At 44.0% G+C, this 23,622-nt stretch overlaps 2 protein-coding genes across 2 annotated transcripts; one reads left to right on the top strand and one right to left on the bottom strand.

The window, feature by feature from the left end:
- Positions 1-3,492: 3,492 nt before the first annotated feature.
- Positions 3,493-7,347, top strand: LOC100277120 (uncharacterized). The gene is made up of 7 exons (NM_001150778.2): positions 3,493-4,003; positions 4,713-5,028; positions 5,131-5,226; positions 5,317-5,385; positions 5,485-5,613; positions 5,801-5,900; positions 6,914-7,347. The coding sequence occupies exons 1-7, from the start codon at positions 3,603-3,605 to the stop codon at positions 7,045-7,047; spliced, it is 1,245 nt and encodes a 414-aa protein (NP_001144250.2). The 5' UTR covers positions 3,493-3,602; the 3' UTR covers positions 7,048-7,347.
- A 3,523-nt stretch (positions 7,348-10,870) lies between these two features.
- Positions 10,871-17,261, bottom strand: LOC118476746 (putative ABC transporter B family member 8). The gene is made up of 9 exons (XM_035966419.1): positions 16,886-17,261; positions 16,665-16,719; positions 16,046-16,224; positions 14,339-14,796; positions 13,695-14,235; positions 13,435-13,614; positions 12,021-13,298; positions 11,494-11,900; positions 10,871-11,384 (listed from the first exon to the last, which is right to left on the bottom strand). The coding sequence occupies exons 1-9, from the start codon at positions 17,129-17,131 to the stop codon at positions 11,033-11,035; spliced, it is 3,696 nt and encodes a 1,231-aa protein (XP_035822312.1). The 5' UTR covers positions 17,132-17,261; the 3' UTR covers positions 10,871-11,032.
- Between the last annotated feature and the right edge of the window lie 6,361 nt (positions 17,262-23,622).

Below are 23,622 nucleotides of genomic sequence, written 5' to 3'. Positions count from 1 at the left end.
AACTCGCCACCTTCGGGAATTTCCAGAGGCACTCGCGCTATAATTCACCGGACTGTCCGGTGTACACCGGACAGTGTCCGGTGCGCCAAGGAAGAGCGGCCTCAGGAACTCGCCAGCTTCGGGAAACTCCAACGGCTAGTCCGCTATAATTCACCGGACTGTCCGGTGTGCACCGGACTGTCCGGTGCAACTTTGGAGCAACGGCTACCTCCGCGCCAACGGCTACCTGCGGCGCATTAAATGCGCGCGCAGAAGGCAGGTGCGCCCATACTGGCACACCGGACAAGGAACAGTGCATGTCCGGTGTGCACCGGACACCCAGGTGGACCCACAAGTCAGAAGCCCCAACGGTCAGAATTCAACGGCAGTGATGACATGGCAGGGGCACCGGACTGTCCGGTGTGCACCGGACTGTCCGGTGCGCCATCGAACAGACAGCCTCCCAACGACCACTTTTGGTGGTTGGGGCTATAAATACCCCAACCACCCACCATTCATTGCATCAAAGTTTTCCACTTCTCAACTACTACAAGAGCTCTAGCATTCAATTCTAGACACACCAAAGAGATCAAATCCTCTCCAAATTCCACACAACGCCATAGTGACTAGAGAGAGTGATTTGCTTGTGTTCTTTTGAGCTCTTGCGCTTGGATTGCTTTCGTCTTTCTTGATTCTTTCATTGCGATCAAACTCATTTGTAATTGAGGCAAGAGACACCAAACTTGTGGTGGTCCTTGTGGGAACTTTGTGTTCCAAGTGATTGAGAAGAGAAAGCTCACTCGATCCGTGGATCGTTTGAGAGAGGGAAGGGTTGAAAGAGACCCGGCCTTTGTGGCCTCCTCAACGGGGAGTAGGTTTGAGAGAACCGAACCTCGGTAAAACAAATCTCCGTGTCTCACTTGCTTATTCGCTTGGGATTTGTTTTTCACCCTCTCTCGCGGACTCGTTTCTTTATTACTAACGCTAACCCGGCTTGTAGTTGTGTTTATATTTGTAAATTTCAGTTTCGCCCTATTCACCCCCCCCTCTAGGCGACTTTCAGGGCTGCCATAAGACCAATAATTATTTCCATCTCAAAGGATTCACCAAGAAGATCCTCAAACTGCCAGAGCCCAAGTCCTAGAAGCCTCAGTCAAGCAAAAAGAATGACTTGACAAATGTGATAAGGCCAAATTCCTAGAGCCATATCAAGATATCATGTACAGCTTGGGTGGACCGAATTCTTATGAGTCCAAGAGAAAGCAGAATCATATGGTGAGAGAAGTGTTTGTCATCGATTCGGCCACCCCTAAATTCCTGTGATGGTTTGAAGTGTCCATCACCTTCGACCAGTCTAATCACCTAGGTTACGTACCACTCCTAGGGCGCTACCACTCATCCTAGCCCTAATGGTTGTCGACGCGAGGTTGCGTTGAGTCCTCATAGATGGCACTAGCAGTTTGAACATCCTCTTCGCTAAGATTTACAAGTTAACGGGACTCTTAGAGTCAACACGAAGGCCAAGTTCGGTGTCCTTTTATGGCATCATCCGAGGAAGGTCAACAGTCTCCTTTCCCGTCACCTTTGGAATTGAAGAAAACTTTTGCACCACGTACCTGCAATTTGAGGTGGAAAACATCAACACAGCGTACCATGCTATTATTGGAAGGTCAGGGCTCACTAAATTTAGGGCAATTCCATACTATACTTATCTTGTCCTCAAGATGTCAGGCCCCAACGGAGTCCTGATTATGAAAGGCAACTTGAAGCAATCCTACGCTTTTATGACAAGGAGGGTTGCATCCTTGCTAGAGATGGCAATGGGAAGCCGATCCCCGATTTACCGTGGCGAATTCCTCTATTAGGGGATGGTGATGGGGAAGTTTCTTCCCCCACGAGAATGTAAACGGGAAAATTTCTCCCCCGACGGGTAAACGTGGCCGAGGAAGCATTCCCCATCCCAGTTTCTGCGGGGACCCATTACACTTACATGTGACGATGTTTTCATATAATAGTTAATGGTAAAAATAAATAATCACTGTGTCAAGAGATCACACATTGTACAAATGTGTTCTTTTTAATGTACACATAATGATTTTTACATCTAACAATGCGTATAAGTGACAATGTTTTACATTAATAACAAATGAAGTACGATCTAATTGTAATTTAAGTGGGGACGGGGATCCCCAATGGAGATTTATCTCCGATAACGGGGATGGGGAAGAAATGTCCCCTGCAAGCGTTCGTGGGGATCACCGCGGATTTTTTTTGTCGTGTGAATAGAGATGGGGAGCTAAAACCCGACGAGGAATTCCCTGTTGCCATCCCTAAGCCTTGCTGAGTCCCAAATGATATAATCAGAATGAGACAACTTGAAAGGATCTTTTAAACAAAGACAACAAAAAAGGGGGAGCAAAGGATCTCGATCCCCCAGAAAAGAACTTTGTTAGTAATTCTGTAGATCGAGTCCAAGCTCCACAGGTAGCACTGGCACTGCAATTGCCAACACCATAGCCAAAGCTACCCCATGAACAGAGCCCGTGCCATGATCACCTTCGGTTGGACCCCAACCATCAATGGGTGTCTGTCTAGCATCAAAGCCATGCCCATAGCGAGAGTTGACGCACACCGTCGTTGTCCTCTGCAGCTCCAAATGACACATCCAACAATTCCTCTACTGCCCCAAGGATGTCTATAAAGGACATGTCGTCGACGTCCACCAACGAGTTGAGGTCCAAGTCATTGAAGCATCCCCAACGAAGGAGCGGCTAGTGTGGTGAAGGTGGACACGACTATTGCGACGATAGATATGAGGTATAACAGATCCTAGGTCACTTCATCATCTACAAACTCATACTAACTGTCCATGTTGAGGAGGTGACAACACTGGGAGAAGAAGCTAACTCGTGGAAGAAGTGTGCGACTGAGTTGTGGCGGAAAACGACTAGGGTTCTAAGCGTGAGCACACGTGGTGGAGGGAAAAAGAAACATGCAGGGTTAAGAAATAAGAGGCACGCTGGAGTAAAAATACGATGATAATTTAGTTATTCACTACTTTTAGCTGGTTTTAGTTAAGTTAAAACAACTAGTACGACAATATGATTTTCATTAGTTAGGAGACCTTTAGCTGAACATTTAGAATTAGTCAATTAGATCCCTTGCTAAATGCAGCCAGCTGCCAGCGGACAAGCTGCTCGTTGCTCTATAGCACTGGAACAGTGTTCGTTTTCGAAGCCGCACCAAATGCCTTTATCGTGCCAGACCAAAAAAACAATAACAGTCGACGCGGACCCCGCCTGCTGCCGCAGCCTAACAAAAGCGAGCAGACGGGATCTTGGCTGCACACATGAGCAGACACCCGTGCCAGTGCTGCACGCTTCCGCGGTTTGTCCGTCTGCACCCACTGCCACTGACCCAACAACCAGGCGCCGGCGCGCCTACGCCGTTGCACTTCATCCAACCCCGCCGCTATAAAATTACGTTATCGCACTCAAAAGGATCCACCGCACACGCACAGTCCGTCTCGTCTGCCAACGCCGCTACTCGGCGCACCTTGGCTTGCTATTTCGCCAACAACCTCCTCCCTCTTTACCGCGGCGTGCCGCGTGCGGCGGGCGCGGATGGCAACGGCCACCTCCGCCTCCGCCTCCGCCTCCGCCTCCCCCGGCGCGTTCGGCGCCAAAACCCCAGCCCCAGCCCGTGGGCTGAGCACGCACCCGGTCCTGACCCCGAGCCCCGCATTCGCGAGGCCTTCGCCGCGCACCCCCGCCTGCAGCAGGTCCCGCGCCAGCCTCCACCTCGGCGGCCTGGGCTCGACCAGCAGCAGCAGCGCCGCCGCCGCCGGAAACGGAACCGGGCTCCACGTGCCCCCCACGGTCGCGCCGCTCGCCGTGCCTAAGATGGCCGGCTCCATGAAGACCCATAAGAACGTCCTGCTCTTCTACTGCGAGGAGATGCGGGACCTCGCGCAGCAGGTGGTCGCCCGGAACGATGACATCGAACTTCGATCCATCTCATGGAGGTCACATACCCTTCTCTCCCAGCATCATTTCGCTGCTGCTGCTAACGCTGCTAGTTATTGATTATAACCTCGCAATAGGAATCCGTTGGGTTCACAATTGGGGTTCGAATCGCGTCTAGCAAAGGAGTCCTATTACGGTACCACTTTCGTGGCAGGTTTGTCAACACCAGAACTCTACACAGACAAACAAACACAATATGACAGTATACCTTTACCCTCCAGACGATGAATGGCGTTCAGGGGAAACAGGGAGGAAGCTGCGGGTGGGAAATTAGTACGAATATATGTCACCATTTTGGTGGGGCAGTGCTGACCAAATACTATAGGTTTCACAATGAGTTCGCCAGTACTCTACTCTATACACTCTGTTGGCCTTTATTGCAACCAAACATGGCTATTGAGTGCGAGCTGTACACTGTTTTAGGAGCTGTGTTGTGGTTAGGACATCACGATCCTGCTACATTCAAGCCACCCATATGAAGCCACCATAACGATTCAGTTGGGCCATTTACTTACATGATTGCTTCAGTGAACGACCTAGGTTTAAAATGAATCATTCGAATGTTCTTATCTTAGTTATTCTATTTCTAGGTGGCAGTCACATTTGTTCTCAGATTATTTTGTATGTCATACTCCAGCAGCAACTTTTTGTTTCAGCAGAAGTGAACCAACCTTCCTCCTTATTCTAACTTTGGTACTATTTTTTCAGGACATTTCCAGACGGATACCCGAATCTGTTCATCTCGAATGCCCATAACATTCGTGGGCAGCATGTTGCCTTTTTGGCTTCGTTTAGCTCGCCCAGCGTCATATTTGAGCAACTATCTGTCATATATAATCTGCCAAAGTTGTTTATTTCTTCGTTTACTCTTATACTCCCGTTTTTCCCAACCGGGACTTCTGAGCGCATGGAAGATGAGGGAGATGTTGCAACCGCGTTTACACTTGCCAGATTTTTGTCAAATATACCAATATCACGAGGCGGACCATCGAGTTTAGTAATTTTCGATATCCATGCTTTGCAGGCAAGTAAAATTATTACATATAATACATTGAACTTCTTGGCTTGGTCTGTCAAAGACATTAACATCAGTGTGTAAATAACCTTGCGCTTAATAACTCATCAGGAGAGATTCTACTTTGGAGACTCGGTCTTACCATGTTTTGAGAGTGGCATCCCCTTGCTGAAAAGTAAGCTTCAGGAGCTACCTGATTCCCATAATGTGAGTGCACCTGACTAAGTGAACAACAAGTTTTATTTTGTTGACATTATGTACTGTATCATCTGATATAATCCTTAATATCTTTATTAGATAACTATAGCATTTCCAGATGACGGTGCATGGAAACGCTTCTATAAGCAGCTTCAACATTTTCCTATGGTATATCTTTTTGTTTGAGTACTGCCTCCAATTCCAAATCATGAAACAAAAAGGCTAGCCCCTTTCTTAATGGATTGTTTTCATAAATTGCTTTTTAAGGTTATATGTAACAAAGTTAGAGAAGGGGAGCAGAGAATTGTACGGATAAAGGAGGGAGATCCTAGAGGCCGTCATGTTGTTATAGTGGATGACTTGGTCCAGTCTGGCAGTACTTTGATTGAGTGCCAGGTAAAAGAATTGTCCATGACTTGTTTTCTTTATGCCGTGTATAGTGATTATTGATGACCTTCACTTTGTTCTGGTATTTCGGGTGCGCACATTTATGCCTTAATTTTGCTAGAAACAATTTATAATGGCTTCTAATGATGTATATTATCTTGAGAGTTGCAATTTAGCGTTCTTTTTTCCTGTCCAGAAAGTACTGGCTGCTCATGGAGCTGCAAAGGTCAGTGCATATGTGACACATGGCATTTTCCCCAATAGCTCATGGGAGAAATTTCAGCATGACAATGGAGGTACATATGCTTCGTTACCTTAGCATGCTATTAAATTTTCCACATTGATATTATTTTCTCTTTGGAGTTATTGAATAGATAACAAGTTAAGTACTTTAGTAGTTCAGTTTCTTTCAGCTGACACCTTTTTAATATGTTATACTATCAATAAAGAGATGCATAATAGATTGGCTGATAGGACTTCTGTTTCCCTGTTTGTACTTTTCCTCTGTACCTTCTGTTTTCCAGGGAGTAACATTCTATTTTTTTCACCCACCTAACTTTTATTTTGACTAAGCAACTGATTGTTTTACTTTTTCCAAAGAACAACATAGAAACTGAAGGGAAGGCTCATATTTCTTATTAAGATAACTTTTTCATCTTTAAATGGCTTGCATGGAATGAAATCCTGAAGAATACAAAAAAGCAAACCTAATATTTTCCAATCACAGGTGAATAAGACGATTACAATTCCTCACAGGAAAAAAGTGAAGTGTTTGACTTCCAGCTCCCCTTGTGCCCCCTAAACCCTTATCATGATTGTCCTTTCGCCCTAACATTTTGAGGATGCAGAAGCAGACAGAATAAAAATTTCAGTAGTCTAATACTGTATGAGGTAGAGACTACTAGAGACAGTTGATAAAAAGCACCACAAAATATTCCTTTTAGGGCTAGTCTGGGAACTCCATTTTACTAAGGGATTCCTATTTTTAAAGGAAAACGAACTAATTTCTCTTGGGAAAATGAAAATCCCTTGGAAAAATAGGTTCCCAAACTAGCCCTTATTTGTTTCCAAAATGTCTCTGATTCGCCAGCAGGGTTCCATCCACTTCGTGTTAACTTTGCTTTTGAAAATATAATTTTTCCTACTTCCTCATTGTATCAGATGCTTACCTTGCACAAAGAATGTTGAGGAGGCACACTTGTTTCAAGCATTCTTTTAGATCTTTCAGTTCAGAATTTATTTTATATGTGAATAACATACCACTCTTGTTCCTGATGACAATACAAACCTTTTTTCTGTTTTTTTCCAGAGGGTCCGGAGCATGGCCTGAGCCACTTTTGGCTTACTGATTCATGCCCCCTTACTGTCAAGGCGGTGAAGGGCAGACGACCATTTGAAATTCTAAGTCTGGCCGGACCTATTGCTTCTGCTCTCCAGATTTAGGCTTCTTCCCTCCAGATTTAGGCAAATCTGGTCTGCTCGATCCTTCGGGATATTGTGACTATTCAGTTAGTTCTTCTTTCCTTTGTTGCTGTTGAGGAATTTGGTGTTTTCCTTTCTATAGCTATTGAGTGTCTCGCAATGTATTTACTAGAAAACCATAAAATGGCATATCTTCACTGCAGGGTCTGCTTGGCAGAAAACATTCATAGTCGTAGTATTAGCTGTTAATAATTTGACTGAGCAAGTCAAGCGTTGATCTGTGTTCTAGTATAAATAAAACTCTCGAATAAGTTTCAGTAATTTGCCATCTTGCATATGGTGTGTTTTTGTTCCGATGGATTTTAGGATTTCAGACAACTAGATCCACTTCACTATTTCGCGTGTTGCAGCTAGCAGTAGAGATGACAACGGGTATAAACCCGCTGTGTTTTGCCATCCCAAACCAATACACGTGAAAAATATCTATACACATTAAAAAACCTGTACCCATGATGGGTTTAAAAATTTGCTCAAAACTGTACCCATCGGATTAGCGGGTACCCACGGGTTACCCGCGGGTTTCATCTCCAATATGCTTGTTCTTCTCGTAATCAATAAAGTATCGTAATGATTAATGAGATTATGATCTGAAATTTATGTGATGAACAAGTTCATGATTTGGTATAAAAATTATTAGTAGAGATAATGAAATACAAATAATAAGCTATATAATCAAGCGACCTTGTACTAAGTTATCCATCCACCACATATATAATACCAGTAAAAACTATAATAGCAAGCAACACTCTTATCAACTATTTATGCATTCTCCCTAACATTATTCTAAAAGCACCACCTAGTGCTTATGTTAGAACAATGTTTTTTTTTCTAAAAGCTAGTGCTTATGTTAGAACAATGTTTTTTTTTCTAAAAGCACCACCTAGTGCGACCTTCATGTTCTAGTTTCTCTTAGGGTGTGTTTAGTTGAGGAGTATACCATAATTATTTGGGATGTTTTCACTTCATTAAAACGACCGGACGTGAGCGCTTTCCTTCCTCCCTTCCCTTCACACTCATATAACTCTTCAACCAAACAAAGAACGGAGCGACTCCACTCTATTCTACTCTTCAACCAAACAAAAAATAGAACGACTTTGTTCTGCTTGCTAAACATAGAATGAATGACTCCATTCCAATTGACTTCTCAACCAAACACACCCTTAGTGCGGCCTTCATATCCCAATTTATATGAATGTTTGATTTTTAAAGCGCAACCTTGTGCGTCTGTCACATCTTTAGGCTATCTTCAGCAACTTATTCATCTATATCTCTTATTTCAAACTGCAAACTGTAGTTTACAACATAAAATATTGTTTTGCGTGATTTTATAAAAATATCTAACTTGAATGTCTACTTTCTTGGAGGCTTGGAGTCTTCCTCGCTGAGTCATATCATGCATCTACTTATAAAAATATCTATATGTTAAAAATAGTGTAGATAAGTCTAACTTTATAAAAGAGTAAAATGTATCAGTGGCATAAATTTGGCGCACTGTGTTATTTAGGTCTTTAAACTTTAAAAATCAGCAAAATAGGTAATCGAACTTGATCGGTCATCCAAAATCGGATTTAGTCAAACTGGATGCTAGCGTCGGGTGCCACGCTGGAGGCCTAGAGTGCACTAATGAAAATTTGATGACCCATGTGACATAGAATGTCAAGTTATGGAACCTAAATGACACAATATGTTAAGTTCGAGGATCTAAGTGACTTTAAGCCGGTTTGATGAAATCCGGTTTTAGATGGCCGTCCAATTTCAAGGACTAGTTTTCTAGTTTTGAGATAGTACAAAACCGTCATTTTTTACTTATAAATCATGTGGGCTATTTTATCATCTTTCACACGTAATCTCTACGATACTTAAATTCTCTATACAATCAAATTCTCTCTATAACCAGATTCTTAGAAAAGCTTCTAAAAAAAAGCTGAAGTAAATATTCGACTAGAAATGGAGCGACCTCATGTGCCATCAATTCGCTCATTCGCTTCCAAACATATCTGGCTGTTGAGCAAGACAACAACTCGACTTCAATCTCTATCTATGGTGTTAGACTCTAAACTTTACATCATAAAATTTAGGAATAGGAACCGATTAGAATTAGACTCAATTTCTACTTAATTTTGAACTAAAATTAATTAAAGATTTAAATAAATTGTGAATAAATATTTAGATCGTGATCCATTATCATCTTTGGTTCTATCTATTTTCAGTTCTAGTTGCTTATTTTTCTACCTAGTTATGTTTAACAAATGTATATGGCTGTGCAAAATAATGTTTAGATAGAGAATGCGAATGCGATATGAGAGCTGATGGAGATAGCTTACTTCCTTCCCTCCACCCGTAAGATTGTTTGAGCTGATGGAGATATTCTACTTCCTTCCCTCCATCCCGGTGGAACGTGAAAAATAAGAGATATGAAACTGTAGATGAAAGTTTATAGGGATAAGTTTGAAATTTCATCTGGGAGGAGATAAGAGATATGCTAGACAAACGGCTCATGGGAGAACGGAGGAGGCCTCGATTCTCCAAGGTTCTCCTTGTCGACTTCGCGCGCGAATCGGAATTCGTAAGTAGTCCTCCGATCCCTCTTCCTGCGCCGCTTTCCCCTCCGTATCGGTGTTCGCATTCGCAGGCCTGGCGCCCGTGAGCTTTGCGGGGAACTGCGAATCTGCGATCGTTGACCCGGCCGAAACCCTGGCATCCATCCCGTTCCCTTGCGGGTTGCTACTGATGGATGAGCAGAAGATTATATGCATGTGCATGTCAGTGGGTTCTGCGATTTTCTTCTTCTAGCAGATGGGATTCAGATTCAGGCATGTTTCATGTAAAAAGAAAATTCAGAACTAAAAAGGGCAACGGGCTGGCAACGGCAGGTAGGCATTGTCCCTGGCATTACTAGGGCTGGTAACGCGTGTCTCTGACCACTGGATAGCCAAAGTATGTGGAGGACAACTGTTAGGCTCTGTTCGTTTTGTGCTGATCCATAGGGATTGAGGGGATCAAATCCCCTACAAGTCAAAATCCTCTTCAATCCCTTTCAATCCACCTCAATCCCTATGGTTTTGGGATCAAACGAACATGGCCTTAGGGGGAAGGGTGAATTCCTTTATTTTCAAATACTATGGGAGAATGCTTTTCATGGTCTCGGTGTAGATGCTGTTGAGACTTGAGAAGGCAGTTTGGTCCCATGCCACGGAGAATTTAGAATAACTCCCATGTCCTATCGTAACGTTCCTTGTAGGAAGGGAGGGCATAGTGGCGATAAATTAACAGAGACAGCTAATAGTCTTATGCGTAGTCACTCTCAGGTTCGTATAGTGGATCACTCTTTTGTATAGGAATGGAGATAGTCTAGCGTTGAGGAAATAGTTAGGTCAATTCATATGGGTTATACAATTGAGCATTTTTTTTCTTTTTATGATATCCGTCAGATAGACAAATATGCCTTATGGCAGGTAACAGCCAAACATCATCTCCTTGATCATGTCCATGCTCTTTACTGAGTATTTACTCACGAATAACAGCATGATCATGGCAGGTCACATTTTTCCAGTATCTCCTTGATCATGTTCATGATTTTTCCAGGCTATGGTCACTTCAGGGTAAGTCCTTTCATGAACATTCTTTTTCATTCTGTTGAAGCTCACATATGTTATCAGAGGACAAGACATGATGATTCATGCATCATAATGCTTGTTTTTACTTATCATGCTTCTTTTAGCTAGGCCATATTGTCATTTCTTTTTATATATATATTTTTTGCCTGTGTTAGCCCACCAGAAACTTGAAGGACGAGGATTGTGTCAGATATATATTAACTGATTATTGAAAGAGTTGCTTGAAAACTAGCTTAGGAGTGCTGCTTCTGTGCTATAGTAACCTAGCTATCATATCAATTACTGCCGGAGTTTCATTAGGTATAATAGTTTACATGTCATACAACCAGTTACTTCTGAAGAGTTGCAAGGTTATAGAATGCCCCCTTCTTGTTCATGAGCTGCGGGTAAGAGCCACGCTCCACCACTTTACCCTCTCCCAGAAAAGCAATCGAGTCTACATTCTTGATTGTGTTTAGCCGATGTGCCACCACAATTGTGGTCCTCCCTGACATTATTCGATCAAGAGCTTCCTGCACCACTTGCTCTGACTGTGCATCAAGCGCACTTGTTGCTTCATCAAGTAGTAGTATTGTGGGATTCCGGATTATTGCCCTTGCAATTGCGATTCTTTGCTTCTGCCCCCCTGAGAGCTGTATACCATGCTCTCCACAATCAGTATCGTATCCATCCTTCAAAGTTCTGAAAAATAATCAACTTAGTTCCTTGTGTTGGACAATGCGAGTTGAAACAAAAGACATGCTTGCAATTTCTATATAATTTTGGAATACAAACAAGTAAAAAGACTTACGAGATGAACTCATGTGCGTTTGCAGCTTTCGCAGCTTCCACAATCTCATCTTCATCAGCTTCTGGTTTACCAAAAGCAATGTTGTCCCTGACACTGCCTGAAAACATTGCAGGCTCCTGACTAACAAGAGCTGTAAATCCTCGAAACCAGAGAATATTCATCTCCCTCACATCCATACCATCAATTCTTACAGCCCCCCTATCAACATCATAGAACCTCTGGATCAAACCTATGATAGTTGATTTACCACAACCGCTTCTGCCAACCAGGCCAACACTTGTTCCTGCTTTCACGTCCAAGCTAAAATCCTGTAGGATAAGGCACTCTGGTCTTGTTGGATATGCAAAATCTACCTTCTTGAATTCTATCCTACCTTCTATTTTCTTCTTCTGATCCTCCTTCTCTACCTGCAAAATAGATGTATATTATTCTCACTCATAGCAAGACAGTGTTGTAAAATGATTCTATACTCGCAAAACTGCTGTGCCGATATGTATCTATATGATTCTTATGAATGAGTTTGTTACCTGTGAATTTTTTGGAGAGATGGATTTCCTATCTAGCACCTCAAATACTGAAGCAACTGCATTTGATCCCTTTGCCAGGTCAGAAGTCATGCTACCAGCATCAGCAATAAGCTTTCCTGTGCTCACCAGCACGAAGAAGGTTTTGAAAACATCACCCGCCGATATCTCCCCAGACTGTGCTAGCTTCCCACCATACCAGAAGTCCAGTGCCCATGACAAGAACGAGAGGCAAGGTGACAACCCTGTGGTGATCCCTGCTACCCATGATTTCTTCCTTGCTTTTTTCAAGGGTTCCTCTTGCGCATGCTCGAATAGCTGAAGAACCTTTGATGAACATCCAAAGGAGGTTACCATCCTGTGGTTGTAAACAGCTTCTATGGCAATCTGGGTGCTTTGATGCTGAGCCTTTGCCAAGTCCCTTGACACATTTGAGAGAACCATTTTTTTTGCATAATAACACATCATTGTAGATGGCTGTACAGCTATCATGACAAGAGCAAGTTTCCAAGCTACCATCAGGCCCATTGTCACTGCAATTATAATTCCAGAAGCTGTTTGAAGCAGTAAGGATATTCTGTCTGCAACAAGGGTTTTGACAAGAGAAGCCTCATTGCTTAGCCGAGAGCACAATGCACCGCTTGAGTTAGTTTCTTCATCAAACCATGCTGCCTCAAAAGTTAATATCTTCTCAAGTACTTGGACCCGGATGCGCCTAACAAGATGCTCCCCCATGTATGCAAAATTGTAGTGCTGCAATAGATTAACAACAATGGATACCAAGGACAGTGAGCAGAAGATCAAGGCATAGCGTCTGATAATTGCATTCATCTCATTTTGGTCCTGAACAAAGAATGCAGCAATCATTCCTCCGATGGTTATGGCATAGATAGGCTGCAAGGAACCATATACCAATGCGGATAAACTGCCTACGACTGCCTGCCTCCACTCAGGTGCGTTCATTGCAAGAAGCCTGGAGAAAGATGGTGCAGGTGGATGAACATCAGAATCATTTTCCTTTAAGGCAGCTGGTGTTAGTGGCATTGGACTTGCTCTGGACATGCTGTGTCGGCTGGTACTGGTCCTGGCCACTGAGGAAGCCCTAAACTGATCATTTTCTTGATCGATGTAGCTTACCATCTTCTGCAATTTCACAAGTCTCGAGTATGGGCCACCCTTGCTGATCAGTTCATCATGTGTACCAATTTCAGCTATTGTACCCCCATCAACTACCGCGATCTGATCAGCGTTCTTCACGGTTGAGAGCTTATGAGCTACTACCTGTCCATTGTTAATGAATAATCAGAGATTCAATGCCAAATGTTTTTTTCTTGAAAAAAGATGCAGTGATAATTAATTCAACAAGTTCTGATATAAGGGTCATAAAGTATGAAGAGCGGAAGCAGTGGCAATTTACCAGTGTTGTTCGTCCCATAGATGCTTGATCAAGTGCATGCTGTACCAACTTCTCTGATTCTGAATCAAGTGCACTTGTGGCTTCATCGAGCAAGAGTATAGCAGTGTTCTTAATTACCGCCCTCGCAATGGCAATACGCTGCTTCTGGCCACCTGATAACAGTGCTCCACGCTCACCAATCTGCAAGAAGGAACCATAAAGTATGAGACATGGAATTAAGGTGGATGGACGTTCTTTTTCCTTTTTTTTGATGCGCGTACCTTTGTCTCATATTCCTCTGGAAGCCCCCTTATGAAGTTGTGAGCGTTTGCTGTCATAGCTGCCGCATAGACCTCGTCCATGGTTGCATCTGGTTTGCCAAACAAGATGTTCTCTTTTATTGAAGTGCCAAACAACGCATGGTCTTGGCTGACTAGCCCCATCTTGCTCCTGATCCATTTGAGCTGGAGTTCTTTGATGTCAAAACCATCAACTTTTACAGTCCCTTCGCTGGCATCGTAGAAGCGCTGCACTAAAGCTATCGCTGTTGACTTGCCGCTGCCACTGGACCCAACCAAAGCAATAGTCTGCCCAGCGGGAATCTGGAGGCTGAAGTTTTTGAGGACGGGCATGTTTGGTCTTGATGGGTACTCGAAACGGACAGACTCAAATTCGAGCTCTCCCCGGATTTGGTCCAGCACAAGGCCTTTTGGGTCCTCAGCATCAATCTGGGGGACACGGTTTATCCGATCAAGGATTCTTGTGGCAGCAACAGACGCCTCAGCGAAATGTTTCAGCTCAGGCAGTGCCATTCCAAGGGATCTGCAACATTCAGTAAGTTTGTCTAGTTAGGCAGGCTTCTACATCTACATGACCAAATGGTGCCATGAAGTCAGATAAAGCGTGAAGAGTGCAAGAAACATACAGGCCACCCAAGACGAAGGAAATCCCAGCAGCATATATCCTTCCACCGGTCACATGATGGAACACCACCAGCCTCCCACCATACCACGCAAGGAAGGCCCAAATGGCGAAAGAAAGGCCGGTGAACCCCACAGCGAGACCCTTGGCGATGCCCTGCTTGATCCCCAGCTTGATCGTCTTGTCGAGGATCGCCGTGTACCTCTGGATGATCCTCTTCTCGGCCGTGAAGGAGTAGACGGTCTTGATGGAGCCCAGAGCCTGGTCGACCAGGGAGTTCGCCTTGGCGTACTCGTGGCGCGACCGGCGGGACAGGTAGAGGAGGTACTTGCCGTAGATGAGTCCCGGGATTATGAGCAGCAGGACGAGAGGGAACGAAACCAGGGCCAGCCTCCAGCAGAAGTAGGTGGCGAAGGCCAGGCCGGAGACGAAGACCGTAGAGTGCATCAGGAACAGAGGGACCTGTTCCAGATTTCATGCCAATCAATCATGCTGTTATTTCTCCTCGAACGATGATCCAACACTGGATTACATTCAGGTCTTGTTTGGCTGCATATAGTATTCAACTTAATCTAAGCAGGATGAAGTGGTTTGGTGTGTAGAATTTAGTTTAAAATATACACCAAACCACTAACACATAGGGATTGAGGTAGATACATGCGAATCCAAACGACCCAAGCCTCAGCTCTGTCTCGCTCTTTTGTTTTTACACATTCGTTTTTCTGGATGCTGGGTAATCTTATTGAGTTATTGTAGTCTGTTTAATTTTTCAAGCCAGGAAAGAGTGTGGGTGTACATCTAGATAGATCATTCTTGTTCGGTTATTTCAATTCCACGTGGATTAGAATATATTGAAATGGATTGGAATAAATTTTAACTTGCTACGAATTTAAACCGACTCAATACATCCAATCCACGTGGATTAACGGTGAAATGAATAAGCCCTCAAGTAGTTTGTCATTGTTTTTGCGGATTTATGTTATTTTCAGGTTGGGTGTTTTTAAATCCCTCCCAGACATTGTTTGGTATTTACCTCAATCTATACGTATTGAAATAGACTAGGGTATAAATTAGTTTAAGTTATACTCTAATCTACCTCAATACACATTGATTAAAGTGAGTACGGGATTGTTCAAATAAAGTCCGGCCCCAGTGGGAAATGGAGAACGATACGTGGAAGACTGGTTTGATCGTATGACGAGCCATCAGGGTAATAAGATGGCACACACACACACTTGCAATCCTCTGAAGTCTGAAGGATGACAGCACAGAGAGACATTTTCTCTGTAAAAAAAGAAAATGTTTGACGGATAAAATAAGACGGCAGCCTAGACTGCCAGGTCAAATCCTTTGATTTGCCACCTGATTCAGCGATGCTCTACTGCTGTAGGTCGCTGGCTTCTAGCCTCGTGCGGTCGTGCCCACGCAGGTTAGTTCCAAAAAAAAAGAGGAAATTCGCTGACGGTCTATAACAGGTACTCTACTGCTCCGTCTAAAAAACGAAATTGTTGCTGGAGGCTGGGTCAAGTCATCTGCAGATGGACCGGATGGTTTGGCTAGTCACATTCACATTCACATGACTGAAGCCTCTGAAGGGTGTCTCGTCATTTTGTTTTGTTTTGTTTTGTTTTTGGGGTTGTTCTGACTGAAGATTGGGGGTCTTTTGTTGATGAATGGGAGGATGGAGGGGTTTGTTTGGTTGTGTACCTACCTTCTCGCTGAGGACCTCCTGGATGTGGGAGGCGTCCTTGGAGATGCTGTTTATGATCTCCGACGTGGTGGCCTCCTGCGAGTCGAAGAAGCCCGCTTCCTGCCGCAGGATGGCCTGCAGGTACAGGTACCGGATCCGCAGCACCTGCCGCTCGCTCGTCCGGCTCCAGCAGTACCCTTCTGCATTTTTTTCATTTCCAAGCAAAGCAAGCAGATCGATGCGTGAGATGTACGACAACTGTCGTCCATTTTAGTGTTTGGCTCAAACAATTTACGACGTTTAATAATTCTACAGCGTCAGCTATTTAGTTTTAAACAGATCGATCTGTAGCGCGCTCTAGAAAGATGCATGTCTTCTTTTGGCTTCTCATCATACACACATGCATGCATGGACAACAAGCAGGCAACCGAGTAGGGTAACATAACATATATTAAGTTACAGAAAGAGAATTGCTAGCTCAGAGAGACGATGCCTCTTTTTGAAGCAAAATTGTCATTGTATTAAAACATTTTGTTAAAAAACAGGGGGGAAAGTTCTTTCATTGATGCAAGCAGCAGGTTCTGATGATGTGCATAAATTGATAGGCTAGGCTAGGTGTGGTGAGCTGAAGGTACTGTACCCATGAACGCCACCGCCAGCACCACGAGCCCCAGGTAGACGAAGTTCAGGCACGACTGCATCACGGGGAAAAAAAAGGGCAAAACGAAAAGAAGTGAACAATAAAGTTACTGAAAAATGCCCACACAGCAGACGATGTTGAGTTGAGCGCGCTTCGTTCGGAGTTGACGACACTAGCTAGTCGCCGGTACATCAGGCGGTAATGCACGGCGCAGGACGAACCTTCTCCACCTCGTGCATGAACTGCGCGCTCTTGGCGCCGCCGCCGGCCTGGGCACCCCCGTACCCGAGCGCGTTCATCACGTCGCTGGCGAAGATGAGCAGCAGGTTGGTGGAGCAGCCGTCGCCAATGGCGCCCAGCGTGCCCAGGGCCATCAGCAGGACGTCCACCCGGTCCGCGAACCGGAATATGCCGCGGATGTTCATCGCCCGCTCCCCGCCGCCGCCGCTGCCCGCTGGGGCACTCATCTCCTCCTCCTAGCTCGCCCCCTCTGTTGCAAGCTAGCTGGAGCCTGATGACAAGGCGATGGCCGCCGCCGGAGCAGTAGTGCTTGTGGGCGAGCTACCGGTCCCAGCTCGATCGTTCTGGCGTGTGCTTTGGCACCAGCAGGGCTTTATATAGCTGAGCGATCGAGCCCTGAGCTGAGTGTGCAGTGCACCACCAACTCGCGCGCGTGCCTCGGTAATTTCTGCCTGTTTATTATTCGGTGTTGCATTGCATTGCATGATGAGCGGCCGGCACGCACACGTCACATCGCAACGGAGTAATGAGGAGCTGGAATTCGGCATGTGTGCTGTGTGGAGGACAACAAAGTTGCCTGCAAGTTACATGCTCATTGGCTCTTGTTATCTTTTCTTTTGTTTATAATACATTAAAATAAATTGTAGATGCTATTGGATCTTTGGTGATGTGGTGGTTGTCTGTCAGTTTAATATTACAAGTGTTTTTCCTTTTCCTTTTGATTTACAGTGCCGAGCTATGCTTTTTAAATGCCTTATCTTGAATCGTGCAATAATAGCCTTTTTCAGGCCAGTTGGACCTATATTATATATAAATGCAACTGTACTTCCTTCAATCACAAGGTTTTTCCAAGTGAAAGGTTGTTAAATTTTCCCATCATTTTTTTTGAAAACATGAGGCCTCACTAGATTTATTATGAGGACTTCATAATATGTACCTTTACTGTTTTTATTTATATGTAATATTAGATTTGTTTTAAGTCAAACGTGTGTATCAGTATATGCACATGACATAAGATTTATGTTTTATAGTTATTATAAAAAAACTTTTATAATATATAATTGGTAGGTTCTAAAAATAAAATAAAATTTTAAATGGAGAATAAAAGATAGTAATATTTGGCTTAGGACAAATCTTATGTGACATGTAAAAAAAGATTAGAGGGGGTAACTTTTGTTTGTGTAAACATTGCCTATCAAACTTAAGAAATCATGACTTAGCATAAATCTAGATGGACCGATGTTTATGATATGAGGACGGAGTATATATGCATGTGAGGTGTAAATTGAAGCAGCAAAACACTACCGAAAACACATTCTTTGCCGAGTGCTCAGATGTTTGCCGAGTGTAAAATCTCGGGCACTCGACAAAGAATTATTTGTCGAGTGTTACTCTCGGCGAAGTATGATACTCCGCAACGTACCTCTTTGCCGAGTGCGAAACACTTTGCATAGAAAAACTCATCTAGAAGAAGAGAGGATGCAACATGTGGAGTTGGAGGCGAGGATGATAGCCGAACAGATGACTCGCTTGGTCGATCAACAGAGGATGGAGGAAATGTATCATACATGCAGAACCTTGGCGCCGCATCGAGTTTTAATTACTCCACCACCTCCGTTGTTCCCTACAGCTGAACCTCCTCAGTTTTATACTCCTGTGAATATAAAAATTTTAGTCGTGTATGATATATATTTATCTAATCTCACACATGCAATCTCTTCTCTGTGCAGAATCAATCGACGACATCAAACAACCCCCATGGTTCGCCCAACACATCATCAAACCAGTCCAACCGACCACCTCACTGATGTTCTTCTGAACTTGGTTATGAGACATGTTTATGGCATACATTGGATGTTTGTGGACTTATTTCTGTGAGTACATGTGAGTTTTGTGAACTATTTTGTGGTACATGTGACTTTTGTGATTTTTGTGAAGAAACTTGTGAGATTTGTGGCCTTGTGAGATATGTGGTGTCTATGATGTATGTGATGATTCTATAATATATGTGATGTATATGTGATAATTCTGTGATATATTGTTTGGATGGAATAATAAAAACAAATAAAAGGGAGGGGTCTCTGGTCACTTTGCCGAGTGCAATGACCATAGCACTCGGCAAATAAAGCACACCTGGAAACCGGTGAAGCTTCTTTGTCGAGTGTTTGCTGAGTGTCTAGCTGCACATTCGATAGAGTGCGCTTGGGGCCATGGGAGCTCCCTTTACCGAGTGTCAGGCCAACAAGCAGAGTGCCAGCTTACACACTCGGCATAGAGACTAGCGTGGGGGCCACTGGAGCACCCTTTGTCGAGTGCCCGCTGGCCTGTCACTCGACAAAGGCTTTGTCATCGTCACTTGGCGTCATCATGACAACTTTTTGTCGAATGTCAGCTGCCACTTAGCAAAGAATTTACTGAGTGCCCGACATAAAATACTCGACAAAGAGGCTGTTGCTGATAAACTATTCACCGAGTCCTCTTTCCTGAGTGCTACAGTCGGTAAAGCTTTTGTCAAGTGCTATCGGCAAAGAACCCGGTTCCGGTAGTGAAACCAGGGCTGCATCTTTCTATTGCTTACCCAAGTGAAATTGCTTTTAAACTTGAGTGGTCAAGTAAACAAGACAATTAAAGGCGGGTATCCTTTCAACCGTACCTGCATTTGTTAACGCTACACACATATACTTACCGTGCCAACTGCTACCAGTTAGGAGCATGTCATCACCACCAATTCATCTGTCATGTAGTGTATTTTAGAAAGAAAGGCATGCACGCATTAGCACATATAGTACACATGACAAATTTATTTTCAGCACAGAAAGGAGCCTACCAAATAGCAATGGTAACTTCAGTACGTACATAATAAAATCATACTTTGCCACCGAAAAGCTTAAGAGGATTAGGCTGCCTCCAGCACTCTCTTCATCTCACCTCCTATCTTACTCACTATTTCAATCTTTACTATATAAACAATGCAGTCTACATTACAAAATAGTATTTTGCACGCCCGTATACACGGTCTGTTAGAGACAGCGTTAGTGAAAGGAAAATGTGCTCTTACGTCATTTCTAGTTGTTTTGGTGATTAGATGTTCAATACATTATCTTGGACTAACATCTTGTTGTATGAGCAAATGCACAGATATTTGAAAGGCAAATTGAGAAATATAGGAGTATATTGCAAATCGTATTGAAGTGAAGGAACAAAGGCTCGAGTCTAGCACTTAGTAAATTGTTTTAGTTGCTAACTATGTTCATCTAAGTGCTAGAAACTCTCCAAGTCGAGACATATTGGAGTGAATAAGTTTGGCTAAGTTTGGCCAAACTTGCGCCAGTCTGAGGAGTACCAGACTGTCTGGTGTGCACCGGACAGTGTCCGGTGCCTAGGCTGGCCAGCTAGGCGAACTGGCCGCTCTCAGGAAAAGAGCCGGGCGCACTGGCTATAATTCACTGGATTGTCCGGTGTGCACCGGACTGTTCGGTGAGCCAGGAGGCCAATGGTTCTTGCTCGCGCCAATGGTCGGCGCGCGATCATTGGCTGCCACGTGTGCTAGGCCAACGGTCAGCAGGCCCCACCGGACTATCCGGTGCGCCACCGGACTGTCCGGTGTGCCATGGGACCAACGACTAGCAACGGTCGACTTCGCCAGGAAAGGAAGGAAATCAATGACTATGCAGTGTCCGGTGCACCCGCGGACAAAAGGCAACCAGAGCCTTCTAGATGAAGATCAAACAACTCCTTGGTCCCTTAGGGCTATAAAAAGGACCCCCAGACGTATGGAGCTGAAACGCAAGCATACTTTAAGCATATTACAACTCTGAGACTTCGCGACCACGCTGTTGTTTCATTAGATAGAGAATTGAGCGCGTTCTTGAGACGTGACTCTGACGTTTTGATTCTTGCGCTCATTTCTTGACTCGTCTGTGTGTTGTTGCTGCGAATTGAGTTCTTGTGTGTGTTGCTACTCCCCTCTTTACTCTTGTGCTTTGACTAAGATTATTTATGTAAGGTGTGAGAGACTCCAACTTGTGGAGATTCTTCACAAAGGGGATTTGATGTAAGGAAGAAAACCGTGGTACTCAAGTTTGATCTTTGGATCACTTGAGAGGGGCCTTGACCAAAGGAGGTCACCACAACATGGAGTAGGCATTGGCCAAACCACGGGATAAAATCACCGTGTCTCTTGTGCATTTACTTTATTGCGATTGTTGCCTTCTTGTGTTCTCATATTCACTTGTATTATTGCTCCTAAGTTTGATACACATATAAAAGGAGCAATCAAGTGAAGAGATCCTCTCTTTCTTCATCTCTATTCATCACAACTTGGTTTTAGTTTTCACTAACATTCATGAAACCAAGTTTGTGTTGTTTATAGTTGATTTTTGTAGGATAACCTATTCACCCCCTCTAGGTTCTCTCAGTTAGGAATTAATAACATGAATATAAAAAATACCTCGCTCCTTAGTAAATGGTTTTTCAAGTTATTTATAATAGATTTATAACATATGGGACCTTAGTAAATAATTTAGAACAAACACTTCAGTTTTATCTAGGGTTTTGGAAGAATGGAGGTTCACATTTTTTAGACTAGTCTTATGATGGTAAAACAAGATTTTATCGGTTTAGGATCCTTCACAATTACAGACACATCCCAAGTGAGACCTTGGAATGATAAGCAGTTAGGAAAATCACCTTTGAATCAATAATATGATTGCTTATATATATTGAATCAATAATATGATTGCTTATATATAACATCGTTATACATAAGCAACATACTATAGCAAATGTTTTAATAATCGCCTCTAGAGAGGCGTGATTTGATTGCACGTAAATCAGTGATCTATGGACTTCTTCCTCGCATTGCTAATGTTAGACTTACATTAGGGAATGATGTGTTTCACCGAAACTTACGACCCAAAGGAGTATTTCTCGGTAAAATTACATTATTCAACTCTAATTCACAGAGGTCCCCACTCAAGATCATTTTTTGTGATATGTTTGTAGAGAAGTGATTCTAAGTTTCTAACAAAAGATAACTTAGCCAAGCTCAATGGGCACGGCCACGAGGTAGTGGAAAGTGTTGTTTTGTCAAAAAATGAGACAATTAAGCATATGTTATTTATATGTCATTTTGTCCATGCGGTTTAGATTTGCATACATGTTGAGTCTTCCTCAACCTTGTAGTACTTTTCATATGTTTGGGAGTTGATGATAGACCTAAATTCTAAAGGTTCCCCATAGGACCGACTACCCTATAAGAAGGTGAGTCGATCCATAAAGCTACCTAAAGACATAGAACAAGGTGGTGTGTTCTCCAAGGCAGAATACTACTGACCTAGTCGCATGATTGAAAATATTCTTAGTCGACTATGACTTGACTTGTAGACCCATCCTTTGGACTTTATAAAGGGAGACAATATATTCCTCCTATAAAACACAACACATTATAATCTAATAAAGAAAGAGAACATGCCTAATTGGATGTAAGGTATAACGTATCCAACAACCTTAATCACTATAAATTATTATCTTTGCATCCACCGTTGAGTTTGGTCCATGTCGAATCCCACAAATTGCGACTTCGAATAACCCAATAGCAAGATTGTCGATCATCAGACACTGTTAGCTAGCGTGCTAAGTAGGGGATTTTGACAAAAAGGAAGATTGGAAGCTTGGTGAATCTCATCAAGTTCTTGGAAGGATCATCCTTCATGTTTGGCTCCTAGACGTACATGGAAGATGAGTCTAGCATGCTTCATGGGCATCTCATCGAAACCACGATGGCCCAAGTTCCCCTAGCAACTTGTTGAAACATGATCAAAGGCCTCATTGTGGATATCAATAAAACTTCAATTATGAGTTCAACTCAGATATGACCAAGTTTTATGAGTCATTTTCTCAACCATTATACAACTGTTGGAACTTGCTCTCAGCGGCAAGGAGGCCAACAAGGGTGAACGGTGGTGACAACAGGGTTACGTGCTCGGGGGCAATAGCTCTGTTGATCTAGCCTCTCACGGGCACTGTGCGGGGGTATTTATAGGTATCTGAGTGCCCAGCGCCTTGTGTTAAGGACGCATGTGCCCTCAGACACCTAGTTTATCCCCAGAATATTCCCATAAAGCAGGGTTACAAGCTGTAATTACAAGAATGCCTTTACAAACTAGGCCCGTAACACAAAGGCGGCCACGCGGGGCCCGTTACAATGGGCCAGATCACACGTGGGCCTCAGAGCAGGACGAGGCCGCGCTGCGGGGAGACGTCACCGCAGGCCTTCGTCTGGTGCTGAATGAAGCGAAGGGTGTTCCTGCCCGTTTTGTCTCTGTCAGACCAGCGACTGCAGCGAAAGGCGACGAGCGAAGGGTGGCGTCTTTGCCTTCGCCCCAACATTTGCCCTCCGAGGGACCAGTTCGACAAAGTCACCTGGTGCCGAAGACGTCGCTAGATGGCGGAGACGCTGCCCTCGCTCGAAGTGGTTCCGCGGGGGTTTTCGATGTGACCGTTGATGGACGGCGTACTGTTGGATTGCGGGTTTCCCGAAGCGCCGCGCCCTGTCGGATTGCGGGTTTCCCGAAGAGCCGCGCCCTGCCTATAAAAGGGGGGCGGGGGTCGGTGCCTTTTGAACTTTGCCTTCCGCGCTCCGCGAAAACCCTAGCCGCCCGCCGTCTTGCTGCTCGTCTGCCCGCCGTGCTCTTGATCGCCGGAGACCTGGCTCGAG

Source organism: Zea mays, chromosome 3, assembly GCF_902167145.1.
Source record: "Zea mays cultivar B73 chromosome 3, Zm-B73-REFERENCE-NAM-5.0, whole genome shotgun sequence".
NCBI lineage: Eukaryota > Viridiplantae > Streptophyta > Magnoliopsida > Poales > Poaceae > Zea > Zea mays.
Note: the sequence above shows the minus strand (reverse complement) of the source record. Positions and strands in the feature narration are given on the sequence as shown.